This window comes from Desmodus rotundus, chromosome 6 (assembly GCF_022682495.2).
Source record: "Desmodus rotundus isolate HL8 chromosome 6, HLdesRot8A.1, whole genome shotgun sequence".
NCBI classification, from domain to species: domain Eukaryota; kingdom Metazoa; phylum Chordata; class Mammalia; order Chiroptera; family Phyllostomidae; genus Desmodus; species Desmodus rotundus.
In genome coordinates this window covers 6,746,500-6,760,367 of record NC_071392.1, presented here as the reverse complement: position 1 = coordinate 6,760,367, position 13,868 = coordinate 6,746,500, and the positions used below count along the sequence as shown (strand labels likewise).

Genomic DNA, 13,868 nt, shown 5'->3' with positions numbered 1-13,868 from the left:
GGCTAGAACAGAAGACCAGGAGGAGGATGTCTTCCTCCCCTTCAGAGATGCCATCTCTGGAAGCATTTGGCTGCTGCTGAAACCATCTTCTCGTTCATCAGAAGGGAACAGGCTGGACCCTAGTTCCAGGCATCCTGTCCCTCCTGACCTCTCCCTGAGATGCCCACGATGACCCAGAAGAGTAGTGAAAACTCACAGGCCAGCAGCAAAAGCAAGGCATCAATGGATGATAATGATGAGGCCAATAGAGCTGGACTGAGGGAGCGAGCTCACCGCACGAAGGTTCGCAAAGGGGCACCCGCCCTCACCACCCCCACCCCCTGCCTGGAAACAGGCAGCGAGTAATGCATGCCTTCTCCATTGCTAGTTCCTGACCCACACACTTGCAGCAAACCACCTGCTTGGCCTTCCTTTTCTACCTTGAGTTACTGCTTCAGACATGGGTCCTTCTAACCCATCTCTTTTCTTTGCCCTCCCTCCCTTTCTCGCAAATCTGATTTTTAAAATGAGAAAGAAAAATCTCTACACACATTGAAGAATGAAAAAGGGGGCAGTACTGAAGAAGCAGAGGTTGTTTTTATGTTAATGGGATTCCTAGCACAATTCTGTGCTCAAAATTTGAAAATCTGAATGGATTGGACAATTTTCTAAGACATTTCTAAGACATGGAAATCCTGTTAATTGATTCAGGCCGTGGAAAACCTGACCGGCACAAATGCCACGTCTTCAGACACGCTCCCAGCCTGCCTTGCAGCCTAGTCCTCTCACCCCGGCCACGGGCAGTCGCCCCAGCCCCGACCCACCAGGACTGTTCTGGTGCCGCTGCACTACCTCAGCCCTCGGCGGGGGGAAGGAAGGGTGAGATTGGAGTGGGTGTTCAGCAGTGATGGATGAGGTGCTGTAGGGGATGGTCTGGGAAAGCAGCCCGGTCCCCGGGAGCCTATCCTCTCTGACCCCTGACATCAGGAGGCCGACATCCATCTGTTTGCCCAGCCCCGAGCCACTGATGGAAGAAAAGAAAGCACTAGGAAGAACAAGCCTGCACGAACACCATTCACGTCCTCTGCAAGTGGTGCTCCCAACACAGCTCTTCCTTACTCTGCTCAGAGGAGGTGACCGTGGAGCCTTCCTTGAAAGGGAAGAGGGAGGAGTGTTCAGATGACTGGATAGACCAGTTTCTGCATTGGCCTTAGAGAAATTTCACGTGACCCCTGCACCAGCACACGGGAACAGAGAGGGGCCACTGCCCATGGCTATGACTCCCCACTGCCCCTAACCAGCCTACCACCCCCTACCAATGACATAACCACATCCTTCTGCAGAATGACCTTTCGGCACCTGCCCACACCCCAGACACCGCCTCGTGCCTTGGCTTGTGCTGTTCCGCCCGCCCTGTCTCTCTGCCTTGCACACCTGTACGTGTCAGCTCAGCGGTCACTTTCTCCCAGGGAGCCTCTCACCTTCATGTAAAAGCTCACGGCGTCCTGTGTCTGCCTCCTGAGAGCACCCCGCACGTGGCTGATGTGCTCACCTGGTTCCTCCGTCAGACTCAGGTCTGAAGGCCGAGGCTGGCTTTGCACATCCTTGAACCCCAGTGTCCCATGGTGCCTGGTACCTAACACATAACCCTTAAGTTGTATCCGTGCAGCGAATGGTGGCTCCATGTTGCATTGTCTGCATTTATTGAGTACCGTTCCATCTCCTGCACTAAACGGTGCCACTGAATAAAGGCGGAAACCCTAAGGGCCAGAGCAACAGGGCTGGAGTGAAATCGCACGTCTGGTGCCCTGTAGGTTGTCGCCGGTCTAAAGCGTGGGTGTGAGCGCAGTGGGGAGGTGACCCTGTACGGGAGATTGCAGCACCCACAGAGTAACTTCCGAGCTGCCTTGTCCCGGGCCAGTGAGGGTTACTCAGTCTGCAACTCCGAGCCTGCAGGGCTGCCAGGGTGGCTTCTCTTTCTTCACCTTCACTGTCTTTCTTCCTGCTGTCAGGTGTGTCAGCCTGGCACCTGCCCCGTCGCCACTTCTAGTTCTGTTACAGACTTCACTGTGGCAGATGCCACCCCTGAATAGGACATCCGCCTTCACGCTCCTTACCTCCTTGTAGCTTATCTAGCAAACGTTGACGACATGCAGTCTAGGTCTTTCTAAGCAGTGCAAATCTTGACTTTGGAACTTTCCCTTCAGTTGCCATTTTTCTAAATAAATCACTGCTTTTGTGTGAGGTGCCTCTCTTCTCAAAGTCGAGTGCAGGACAGGAAATGGCAGCTCATTGCTGCGCCCATCTGATGGAGCTCTGCTGTTTTCAGAGCATGCTAGCCAAGCCCACGGGGCAGACGGGCGGCACGCAGCCCAGCTTTGTGGGTCCAAGTGGGGACCCGGGAGAGTCTCAGGGAGACACGCCTCCCCAGGCTGCGCCCAGGCGGCCTCCTCGCCCCTGGAATCCCTTTGAGAGCAGAGAAGATACTGTGTTCATCTTGGTCCCCCTGGTGCCTGGCACAGTTTCTGATTTATAGAAGGGATTAGTGTGTGCTTGTGGAATTAGCAAAGGGATGGAAGGAGGGAAGGCAGGAGGGAGAGAAGGTTTGAAAATGAGAGATGAGCCCTGGATGAGTAACTCGGTTGGAGCATCAACCCATACACCAAAAGGTAGCAGGTTCGATTCCTGGTCAGGGCACATTCCTAGGTTGCGGCTTCGATCCCCAGTCAGGGTGCGTACGGGAGGCAACCGATTAATGTTTCTTTCTCTCCCCCTTCCTCTCTTTCTAAAATCAGTAACATATCCTCAGGTGAGAATTTTTTTAAAAAAAAATGAGAGATGAGATTCCCTTCCAGGTGAGAAGCGAGAAGGGTCAAATGGAGCATTCGGTAAACAGGTCTGTGGATCCTTCATGTGTAAGAATCCCTCCCAGGGAGTGTCCAGCGTGCTAGAAGAATCTGATACCAGAAATAGGAAATAAATACTCTCAACTTGGAGGGTTTCCAGTAAGGAAAGAAATAACATTACGATAGTTATGTAACAGGAAACACCTCGAATACACCTTAGGACCACAGCCGTAAGGAGTTAGAAAACACAGCTTCCTGAAGAAATCCGGTGTTGGGAGCAGCCGGCTGTAGCGGCAGCTTCATACTAATATGCGCTGCTTTCATCTTGACACTCAAACCGTGTAGATTTGCGTGTTGTGGCTTCTTCTCTCCGTCTTCTCCATCTTGTCTCCCCTGCCCCTGCAACAATCTTGTCTCGTATTACTGGGTTTCGTGGGGTCAAAATGTCTCTTTTCCCCCTGACCTCTCCCACATTAGTACTGTTTGGTATTATTTCTAGAGCAGATGTTAAATCAGTTTAATTTCACGTGACACACTTCAGTAGGTTGGTCGTGGCTCCCTGGAGTGTTGACAAGGATTCTGAAGTTGTGTCTTAGTTAAAAGGGGGAAATTGTCACGAAGCAGGGGGAGAAGGGCGGACAGCAGCAATATGCGTGCCGAGCATTTGCCCCCCTCGCTCAGGAGACAAGGGAAGTGGTGCGAGCAGGGAGTGGTGTCCTTCAGGTTTTGATCTAAATAAGAGTCAACTGAAGTCCTTTTAGTATCATTTCCTTCAGAGCCTGAGACTGTTGGTTTTGAACTCACATTCTGCAGTGGTTTGGATATAGTATCCTTGCAAACAGGGAGAAAAAGAGAGTGGGATATCTTCCCAGGGTTCAAACCTTTTCCCTAGCCTATTAATATCTGATATCCGATCCCACATTGGCCTTCAGGATCGTGAAGAGGGGCAGGAACAACGGACTATTTAAAACGTCCACCAGTGTAAATATTTTCCGTGGTTATTTCAGAAGCAATTTAAGCTTCTGAAAATTGAGCTGCAAGCGGAATCTCCTTAGCACAGAAATTGCCATCCAGGTTGGTGCTCGGGAATCCAGATCCGTGGGTTGGGAATCAGGCGAGCTGAGGCGTGGGCTGTAGCTGTGACCAGCCACCAGACACATCGAGTGGTGGGCACCTACACAGAGGCAGGCACCTATACAGAGGCGCAGCGCACCGTTCATGGAGGGAGAACATGCTTGCTCGGCTCCTTCGAGGCGTTCTTTTTCGGATGGAGGGACTGAGGCGTGGCCATTGGTCGCTCCTCTCCCGGCCGGAACGGGTGGGCTATCACAGGGGCATGGCTGGTAGGAGCATGACCCGGCCAGCTGGTCAGTAACTGTCCCTTGAGTACTTCCCAGATGTCAGTTAGAGACTCTGCACGTGGGGTGGCAGGGAGACCCTGGAGCCCCCAGCCTCAAGGAGCTTCCATGCTGGTTGGAGGAAACCAACAAAAGCACCCCAGCAAATAAATGCCTTACGGTCCCAGTCCCTGCACTGAAAAAAAGACACGCAGGCCAGGGCCGCTGCAGGGAGAAGACGGCCTTTGCATTTGGACTGTATGATGCAGTGAGTCGGGGCAGGTGTTCTGAGATTGTGGGGAAGGCCCTTCCAGGTCAGACACACAACACAGCAAACGTGTCCAAGAGACGGAGGGAAGTCAGTGTGATGGAGCAGGGGGAATGGTCAAGTCCGGTCCACTTGCCCTGGTGTTTGCTGAACCATTGTTGGTGGTGGTGGTAGTTTCTTGTAAGCCTTTAAAACTTTTATTGCGCTTCCTAGAGTGCTGTTAAGTAAGTCATTGCATTGGGTTGGATAGTGCTTGCTGAGCTGCACAGAGAGATTACGAAGAGTTTGGTAGATTCAGGTGACTTTATCATGGGCATGACCCCTTTGTGAGGGAGGCGTGAGGTCCAGGTAGGGCCCCTTTCTGCTCCAGAGAGCCGGTGCAGATGGCAGGGGTTGGGGGCACAGTGACCAGTGACCACAGGCAGACCAGCTGCACAAAGAGGGTGCATGCTGGCACTATCAGCGGCTGACCCACTCCCTAAACAGTCTCACTGAACTCTCCTGCTTCCTCCTGTGTGCCTTGGCTGCCTGCTCATGGTGACCGTGACTATGTCAGAGGCCACTTGCCACAAAAGGAAAACACCTCTCCTGTGACTCCTCCCCCTCTTCCAAATGTCTCATCTCGGCTGCTGGCTGCAGTCTGGGCCCTGGCCCCCAGACTGGAAACTGGTGGGCTGTGTTGGCCCTCTTGGTGCCTTTGCTTGTGCTGGCCCTCTGTGGGTCACCTTTGTCCCCAGCCCCCTTCCCCTGGCAAAGCGTACTGGGTTCCTCCTCCAGGAAGCCTTCTCTGATCTCTGCTGGCCTGGCTTCTCTCTGAGTCTCAGCCTGTCCACTTGGCACACTGCACCTCCTATTGTGGCCTTCAAAGGGCTGTGAGCACCTAGGGCAGGGAGTATGTCAGAGACATCGTGCACCCTCAGTGGCCCGCACACAGTAGGGCGCACTCCATGCACCCTGCACAGTAGGGCAGGAAGCCAAGGAGCGGCTGAGCAGGCCTCTTTGTAAGCCGAGATTTTAGCTCTTTGCTTGTTATATCACCAAAGGGACAACAGGGCAGGGATAACAAGGAACATGGGCGAGTATTTCCTTGTTTCCAGTCCTCTGAATTTAGTCATTCCTTACATGAAGCAGCTGACAATTACTTTAAGGTTTTTTGTAGTGAAATGTACACAACACACAATCTGCAATAACTTTAACCACTTACAAGTGTCCGGTTCCGTGGCATTAAGTGCGTTCCGGTGTGCAGCTCTCACCACCCCACCCCCAGAGCTGTTCTCTCGTCCTGAACTGGAGCTCTGTCCCCATTAAACACTGACTCCCATCCCCGCCCCCCGCCCCCAGTGCCTGGGAACCCCCGTTCTACTTCCTGTCTCTGTGAATCTCACTGCGCTCGGGACCTCACACAGGTGGAATCACACAGTATTTGTCCTTCTCTGTCTGGCTTATTTTGTGTCCTAATGTCCTCAAGGTTCATCCATGTTGCAGCCCGTGCCAGAATTTCCCCCTCTTTAAGGCCGAATCCTGTTCCATTGTATGTGCGTACCAGATTTTCTTTATGACGCATCCCCTGATGGACACTGTGGTTGTTTCCACCTTTTGGCTAATACAAACAGCCCTGCCAGGAACATGGGCGTGCGCATACCTGTTCGAGTCTGTCTTTTCGACTCTCCTGGGTATTTGCACGTCCATAATTTAGAAACGTTTTTCATAGTTCTGAAATGGTCGTTGCAATTCAAACCCAAGGTCACCTTACGATGGGAGGTGACGCAGAAATGCAGGCTGAAATGTCAAACTTTTGTTCTGGTGGCCTGTGTGATGCTTGCTGATGTGAAATGGTTTGTTTTCAAGTGTGGTTTTAATTTTTTCTTACAGCATCAAGCTTCTCGCTGTGCAAGAGCTCCTTGACAGAGAGGCCTTGGAAAAGGTAAGTGTTTTGCTCTTCCTACCCCACGCTCACAACCTTCGAGCAGAGTGGCTCACACTAAAAAAATTCAGCTCCTCTTGTATTCTCACCAGTCAGTGCACCTGGCAAAAGTTTAATCAAAACCCCCCACGTTGCTCATCTGCCATTAACACTCGCAAACCCTGCCTTGCTGGGCCCTTGGGGGGCTGTGTGGTGGCCCAGGCTCACCCGGCCATGGCCGTGCTCGGAGCAGACCCCATGCCAGATCCCGTGGCAGCCTCCTCACTGCATCTGTGCTGTGCCTGTTGCTATCTGGGCTGATGGATGATAGCGCTGAGGCCCCGTGAGGTGACGTCATATGGCAGAGTACGGGACTGAGCCCTGCGGTTCCATTTCGAAAGTTAATGCTTTTTCTAATCCATAGACAACTTCTTGAGTGGGAGACCCTTTTTAGGCTACTTCTGAGGATTGGGTAACTCCCTCCCCACCTCAAACTAAGGTTTTCACTATGCTCTGAAATAGTTATCTGGCATATCTTGGCTTTCTATATTCAAGTCAAAATGCAGCTGGGAGTTTTGGCCAGTTGGGGGTTCAAGTTCTGTGTGCGAGGTGGGGTGGGCTCTCTAAAGCAGGCTGAGCAGGTGCCAATGAGGTCTGGCTCCCAGGTGCCACCCACAGACCCCCCAACTCATACGCAGCTGCTCCCTGGGTAGCTCAGGTTTCTTCCCAAGTGTGTGGCTGTAGGTGTTAATTAGGATCTATGTTAACGTAAAAGAACGCCGTTAGAGAGAGAAGCACTGACGTGACACTATTCTATTTATAGATTGAAGGTGTTTGGACTAGTGGTCACTGAAGCAGTTAGGTCTCTAAGCGCCAAGCAGTGACATGAGGAGTCGGGGGTCCGGGCTCGGGCTCTGAATTTCATGTCCCATCAGCCTCATTTCCATCCTGGGTAAAACGAGGACAGTGCTTCCGTCTGACCTCAGAGAGGCGACCTGACCCCAGATGAGTTTGTGTAGAGGAAGGGCTTTCTAAAGGCGAAGGCACTCAAGTCCTATTAATTCTTAATCGTGGACATTAATTCTGCACGGGCACTCAGCCATTAAATCATACGAGGCCCAGGAGTGCCTGAAGATTTCTTTGCGTGGACTTGAAACTCTTTAAAAGTTATCTCTCCTAAAACAATTCTCTTCTCAGTATTCACTACTGTTCCTTGTTTTACTTCTGAATTTACAACAGAACAAAACACCATCAGACCAAGCTGGTGAACATGCGGAGCCTGTGGGCCAAGGTGTATTACTGTAATAAAAACAGGCACCAAAACTATCGATGGGGCTGGGGCGCTGTGTCAGTGTCTGATTTGGAGAGGCCGCCAGTTCAGCCGATGTGGGGGTGCTGACAGCGGTGGGATCCCACAGAGAGGGAGGCGACCAGTTGGGGCTCAGTCAGCGGGGCCTGGCACCTGCCTGATCCTTCCTAGCTGTGTCATTTTGGGTCTCTGGTCCTCTCTGTGCTTCAGGTTCCCAGACTGGAAAGTGGGACTCTTCGTACCCCCCAATCACTGACGTTTTGAAAAGGTTGAGTAGATAGTCAACATGAAAGAGCACTGTGTCTGGCTGTGGGACAGGTTTCTTCCCTCCTCTCCCTCCTCTTTCTTCCTCCCCAAGTCTGGGGATGGTTTTGTACTTTCTCCATGCATGACCAGTGGGCAGCTTTACAGGATGGTCTAAAAAGGCACAGGGGCAGCGGGAGCCAAGGGCCCCGTTTCCTCTTCCTTCTTTCGTCTGTGCGTTCATTCAGTCACTCCCACCGCTGGCCTCTGCTGAGCTTTCTCTGTGCCGGGCAAGGAGCAAACACTTCCAGAAAAGTCCAGAAGCAGCCAATCAACAAAAGCGTGGTGGCCAATTGCATTGGGAGTGACCTATGGTCTATTGCCGGGCACAGGACTACTTCTTGCACCCGTTTATAGGAGCCTCATGACTAATGGATTCTCATCCACCCAGACAAGTGGGAGAGCCCCCAGGAAAAACGCTTGGTACCTCGTAGAGCTTTGCTACTCAGAGTGTGGTCTGCAGACAGCAGCACTGGAAGCTCCTTAAAAATGCAGGGTCTGGAGCCCCACTCAGCCCCTATGACTTAGCCAGATGCAGTGATTGTGGGCACTGAAGTCCAAGCAGCTCTCCTGAGGAATGTCATCGATTGTCACCAACACTGCTGTTGAGCAGTCCATTCTCAGAGACAACTTGGGAGGTGGCAGCTTTTGGCTTTTGTGGCCAGTTAAGCTGGCTATTCATTTATTTATTTGCACTGAAATGGAAGTAAACACCATCATTCTATTGGTGATAACAGCCTTTACCTTCAGCTTGCCCATTTCTTTCTTTCGTTAAGAAAGTCATCTATTTAAGAGGCAGAGCCAGCAAGAGAAACCTGTTACACAGGCACCCTGCACAGCCTCAAATCCCTTCGACTGCCTCCGCAGCTGGGCTTGGAGTTTGCCTTTGGGTTTGGCAATTACTGAACCCCTGAGACCCCACCTGGCGGAAACAGTCACTTCCAGACAGACGGTCCCCACAGCGGGGACTGGCAGGTGCCTGTCTCTGGGGAGGTGGGAGCTATGCCGAAGGGCTCATTCCCTCACAGGTGCAGTGGCAGGTTCGGGCTGACCAAGAACTCAAAGGATGGAAAACATCATAGAAAAGGCTAAAGCAAAGCAGCAGTGTTTGGGGGTCTCCTAGGCAATAAGACTCCTGGTGCATTTTCTCCGGGACGTTGGGCGTGACTAGAGTGACCTTGGTCCTTTAGTTTCAAGGGATAGCCGTTTGTCTGATTGACTTGCACAGGCTCCTGGGTGGAGGTGCAGAGCCTGCCCGTCTTTGGAATGGACTTTCCTGGCATCTGCAGCCTGGAGCCAGCGTGGGGAGGCTCTGGCGTAGGACAGCGTGGTCCCCCTGCCCCCAGTCTCGCTGCTGTTGCGCTGTTAGGCTGTGAGGACATTTCTTAGAGCCCAGACTCCCATCTTCATCTGTGGAACTAACATGGAGCTCTCTGTGGCTCCTTCCCACCCTGGCACTCTCGGGGGTCATGGTCATTTCCACAGTGGGTCCTTGACTGCATTGCAAAGAGGGGGAATTCTCCTTTCCATACTCTGTTTTCTAACATTTTTCTCTCCTCCTTCCCCCCCTCCCTGGGGTCCTTACTGGGCTTCCTTACTGGGTTTACTGGGTTTTATCTTCCTTAGTCACCATCAACCCATGCCTTCTGGGGAGACCTGAATAGTGACCCCCCGCTCCCACTCCCATACAGAGATCAGCAGGGTTCCAATGTTTACCTCCTCAAATGTTCTTTGTCTTAACTCAGGTGCAGCAGGGTGGGAACACTTGAGATGTCAGGTCTCTGAATTTCTCTTCTCCACTAACACTATGTAAAGCCATTGCTCAGACAAGTGACAGTGATTTGTCATTTATTTCAAAAATAAGCTTTGAACCCTACAGCTAATAACCTTAAGTCTCTCTACCGATCTCTTGTTTAAGAAACTGGTGAGAGCCACGAGAAGATGCACTAATGTGCATAAATGTTGGGCCCTTTTGAGAAAGCTGCTTGGATCCGATGGGCGGTTTTGTCCAACACCCATTAGGCGCCGCCGAGAGCAAGGGCGTGCCCTGAGAAGGAAGAGTGGCCTCCGACTCTGTTCTCTACGCGTAAAGAGTGGGCCGCCTTTTTTTTTTTTTTTTTTTGAACTTAAGTCACACAGATTATTTCCCAGGCTCTATAAACAGGCCCACCTAATGCCTTTAAAACATGGCATTGCATGAAAGGAAATAAAAATATTGGTACAGCTTGATTTAGCAAGATCATTTTTCAATGACCCTTTCAAAAGGCTTCCTGCAAAGCTGCAAACAATAGTTTGGCCGTGGACACCAGCTCGAGGTCACCTTTTTCCTGACGAGTCAGAGGGCAGAGTGCTGGCTGACCCCACCCTAGACCTGCCAGGCTCACAGCCATTGCCTGTGCCACCCCCGCCCCAGCCTCCCAGGCCTGGCAGGCCACCACCCAGCCATGGAGCAAAGCCGACTGCGTCTGCGCCCAGTCCTCTAGGCTCCGGGCTCCGAGGGCGCCCAGGCTGGGGCTGAGTCCACCCTGCGGTTTCCTAGTTGTGGGACATCTATGGCAGGTCCCTGACAAGCTTCACGTTCTTTTCAGCTTTGGGGGTGGCAGGGGGAGCGGAGGGATGTCACAATGACACCTACTTCCTGGGATTTTTAATGAGAACTAAGTGAGATGATGTAGGAGATAAAAGGGATTGTGTACAGAGTGAGCACCAGAGCGCTGGTAGCTAATGCTAATTATCCCTACTACTGCTGACTGGCTGCTGCGGGGTCATCGTCATCATCGTCATTGTTGTCACTGATACTGCAGGTCCTCACCACCATCATCGATCTTACATCACCATTATCGGCAGCAACCTTCTCCACCTTGCCTCTGGACAAGCCCAACTTGAGACTGCTTTGTTGCCACTAGCAATGTTAAAATAGGAGCCCGCGCCCCTTCTGCCAAACTGTCTAGGACCCAGTGCCTGCCCGTCCTCCCTGCGTGCTGCAGCCAGGTGTCTGTCCCAGAATTCCAGTGGTGAAGTCCAGTTCTTCGTCTAGTTTTTCTACGGATGGAGCAGGTGATCTCGGAGTCTTTCGGTGGTTGTGTGTGAGATAAAATGCATTTCACCAGTGAGCCAGGACCCAGAGAAACTGGACTTGGCATTTGCACCCGGTAGCTAGTCAGGGACTCTTCCAGCCACACCCTTGTGGTGGGCAACAGTGGAATTAGAAGTCAATAGCTTTGCGGGGCTTCTGAAGGAAATAGGAGGTAAATAATTGCCGCGTTGATAAGTGTGAATAATGTGAGAAGGTGTGTGCCTGCAATTGGTGATGGTGTGTCTGAGCACACTCACATGCGTGAGCACCAGCTCTGTGATTACCTGCTTTCAGAGGGGCTGGCACTGATTGGGACTTCCAGGTGACTGAGTGTGTGTGACGGTGGAGTGCTGACTCTCTGCCTCCACTGCACGACACGCCCAGGGGGTAAAGCGATGCAAACACATTTGAATGGCACACGCAGGGTCCCAGCATGTCAGAGCTAGGGAGACTTTCCGAAGCGGCAAACCCACCCTGTCATTTTGCGGACAGGAAGTGGAGGCCAGAGGAGATGAAGTGTCCCCCTTCCCTGCCCAGGGCTGTGGCAGGGGTACTGGTAGATCCAGGGCCCACTCCAAGGGCCCAGGCCTCCCTCAGGGGCCTCGTTCTATGCAGCCCCTGCCTGTCCCCCATAATCTCCCTTAATCTGGACACGCATTTAGCAGCCTCTATGGGTGCTTCTCTCTCCCCATGTCCCAGGGGTGGGAGCCGCTCAGAGGGTCAGTCCCTGCCCCGGCGATAGAGAGCTGACACCCAGGTCTTCCCAGAGCATGGAGAGGAGGGAAACAGACACGGATTGTGGCATTTGTCTCCATGGGCACCATGTAGTAGTACATCACAGGAAACAGAACATGGGGGGGGGCGGGCAGTGGGAAGTCCCAGGAGCACCCAGGAGTGGAGGAACTCTCAGTGGCGTGGGGGCCGAAGGGGGTCTAGAGGCTTGTGGAGAGAGCTGGGAGGACGCTGTGGGAAGATAGAGAACGTGCCACAGACCCACCCTTCAGGAGGCTCAGTGTCCAGATGAATGGCTTCAAGAATCTTAATTAAGTACTTAAAGATACCTTTAAAAAACAGTATGGTGTGTTCGTTTTAAAATACCAGAATGAGATTCTGCAGCTCCCTTGGTTTGGTTTTCCTCCCATGCTTAGTCCTTCGGTGGTCAGTATTAGTGTATCTGTTAGGTATTTTTTTTTAGATGGTTGAACTAGATTGGTGTTTATTCAGTGATTAAACTCATTGTAATCACCTTCCTGGCTAAATCCCTCTCAGCAGGTAACCTGCTACCTTCCTTGAAGGGGCCACTGAGCAGAAATGGGGGCCCCTGTGGAGCTCGGGGTTCTGGCTTCCCCAGACCCCTTGTGGGGTCTGGCGCAGGCACTTGGAGGTCACCCCAGCCACCATCTCCCCCTGGCTCAGTGCCCTCTGGGACCCGGCCCCTGCTGGAGAGGGCCCTGAGCCAGGGGCTCCCCCAGTACCTCAGCTGCCAAAAAATGGAGCATCATGATAAATTATAGGTCAGGCTTCACAGTTCATTAAAAAAAAAAAAAGAAGATACATTTTCTCCTGATTCCTTTAAAAGCATCACAAGATACCATGTAGATTTAGGGGCTCCCATGACCTTTCTGTTTTTATGAAAAGCTTTCATTTGAAGTGAACAGCAAGTGGGGTCCCTAAATAGGACTTTTAAATTCTCTTTAGCTTTATTAACTACCAAAGATAAGCTAATTAAACCATGAGGGATCTTTTTTTTAACTGTGCTTTTTTTGAGCGATTTATTTTCTGAGTGGTTGCTCTGGGGTTTACCATATGCTTCTTATTAATTTATCAGATTTACACTAACTGACTTCAGTGAGATAGGGACACATGTTGTATCCCTTCTCCCCTCGTTGTGCTGTGGTTACACATGTTACTTCCGAATATGCTACTCGCCCACTGTGCACTGAAGTGATCATTACTGTACATACGCCCCTGTCTTCTAAAGAAGGTGAGAGAAGAGAGGAGAACGAGTATACATGGGGTTGGCCGGAAAGTTCATTTAGTTTTTTAGCGCTTAGTGGTCTTTAACTTCATTTGAAACAACTTTCTTAGATTCTACTGTGACGGCTGTCATATGGTGTACATTTAAAAATCTTATCAAAATTGGTGAATTTTTGTGTGCCGTTTTAATTTGAAGAAGAAAGAGCACAGGCAACATTTTTGGCGTATTATGCTTGATTATTTCAAGTGAGGTAAAAATGCATGGGAAACGCAAAGTGAGATTTGTGCAGTGTACGGAGAAGGTGCTGGGACGGATCAAATGCGTCGAAAGTGGCTTGCTGAGTTTCTTGGTCCTGTTGACATTTTGGCCAAACGGTTCTCTGCTGTGGGCTGTCTTATGCATTGAAAGGTGTTTAGCAGCACCCCTGGCCTCTACCTGCTGGAAGCCAATAGTGGGAGACAGCCGACATACTCAAAATATCCAGATCAATGACGTTATTGGTGAAAATGAAAAATGTCTTTTATTTTACAGAAAAAACCCAACGGACTTTTTAGCCAACTCAGTATTTATAGTTATTTACATTAGCTTTCTTATTTACCAATTCCTGGTTTCCTTTCATTGTTTCTGTGGGTCCACGGTCCCATTTAGCATCATTTTCTTATTCCAGCAAATCTTTACTCCTTCCCAGCTCCTTCGGGCTGTTGCCAATTATATTGGACTTCCATATGGTATAGGCCCTACAGTACAACTATATATACATTGTTCACACAACAGGCGTAAAGGAGGAAACAGGCGTTTACACTGTCCTTTATAATGACGTAATTACCTTACTGCTCTCTTCACTTTTTCATGAGGATTTGAGTTAGTCT

General features: G+C 51.0%; 1 protein-coding gene across 1 annotated transcript in view; it reads left to right on the top strand.

Annotated features, from left to right (window-relative positions):
- EEPD1 (endonuclease/exonuclease/phosphatase family domain containing 1) overlaps positions 1–13,868 on the top strand; it is an 84,142-nt gene that overhangs the window by 46,729 nt on the left and 23,545 nt on the right. The window contains exon 3 of the mRNA XM_024563046.4: positions 6,303–6,354. Within this exon, the coding sequence (XP_024418814.1) occupies positions 6,303–6,354 (52 nt within the window). The remainder of the gene's footprint in view (positions 1–6,302; positions 6,355–13,868) is intronic.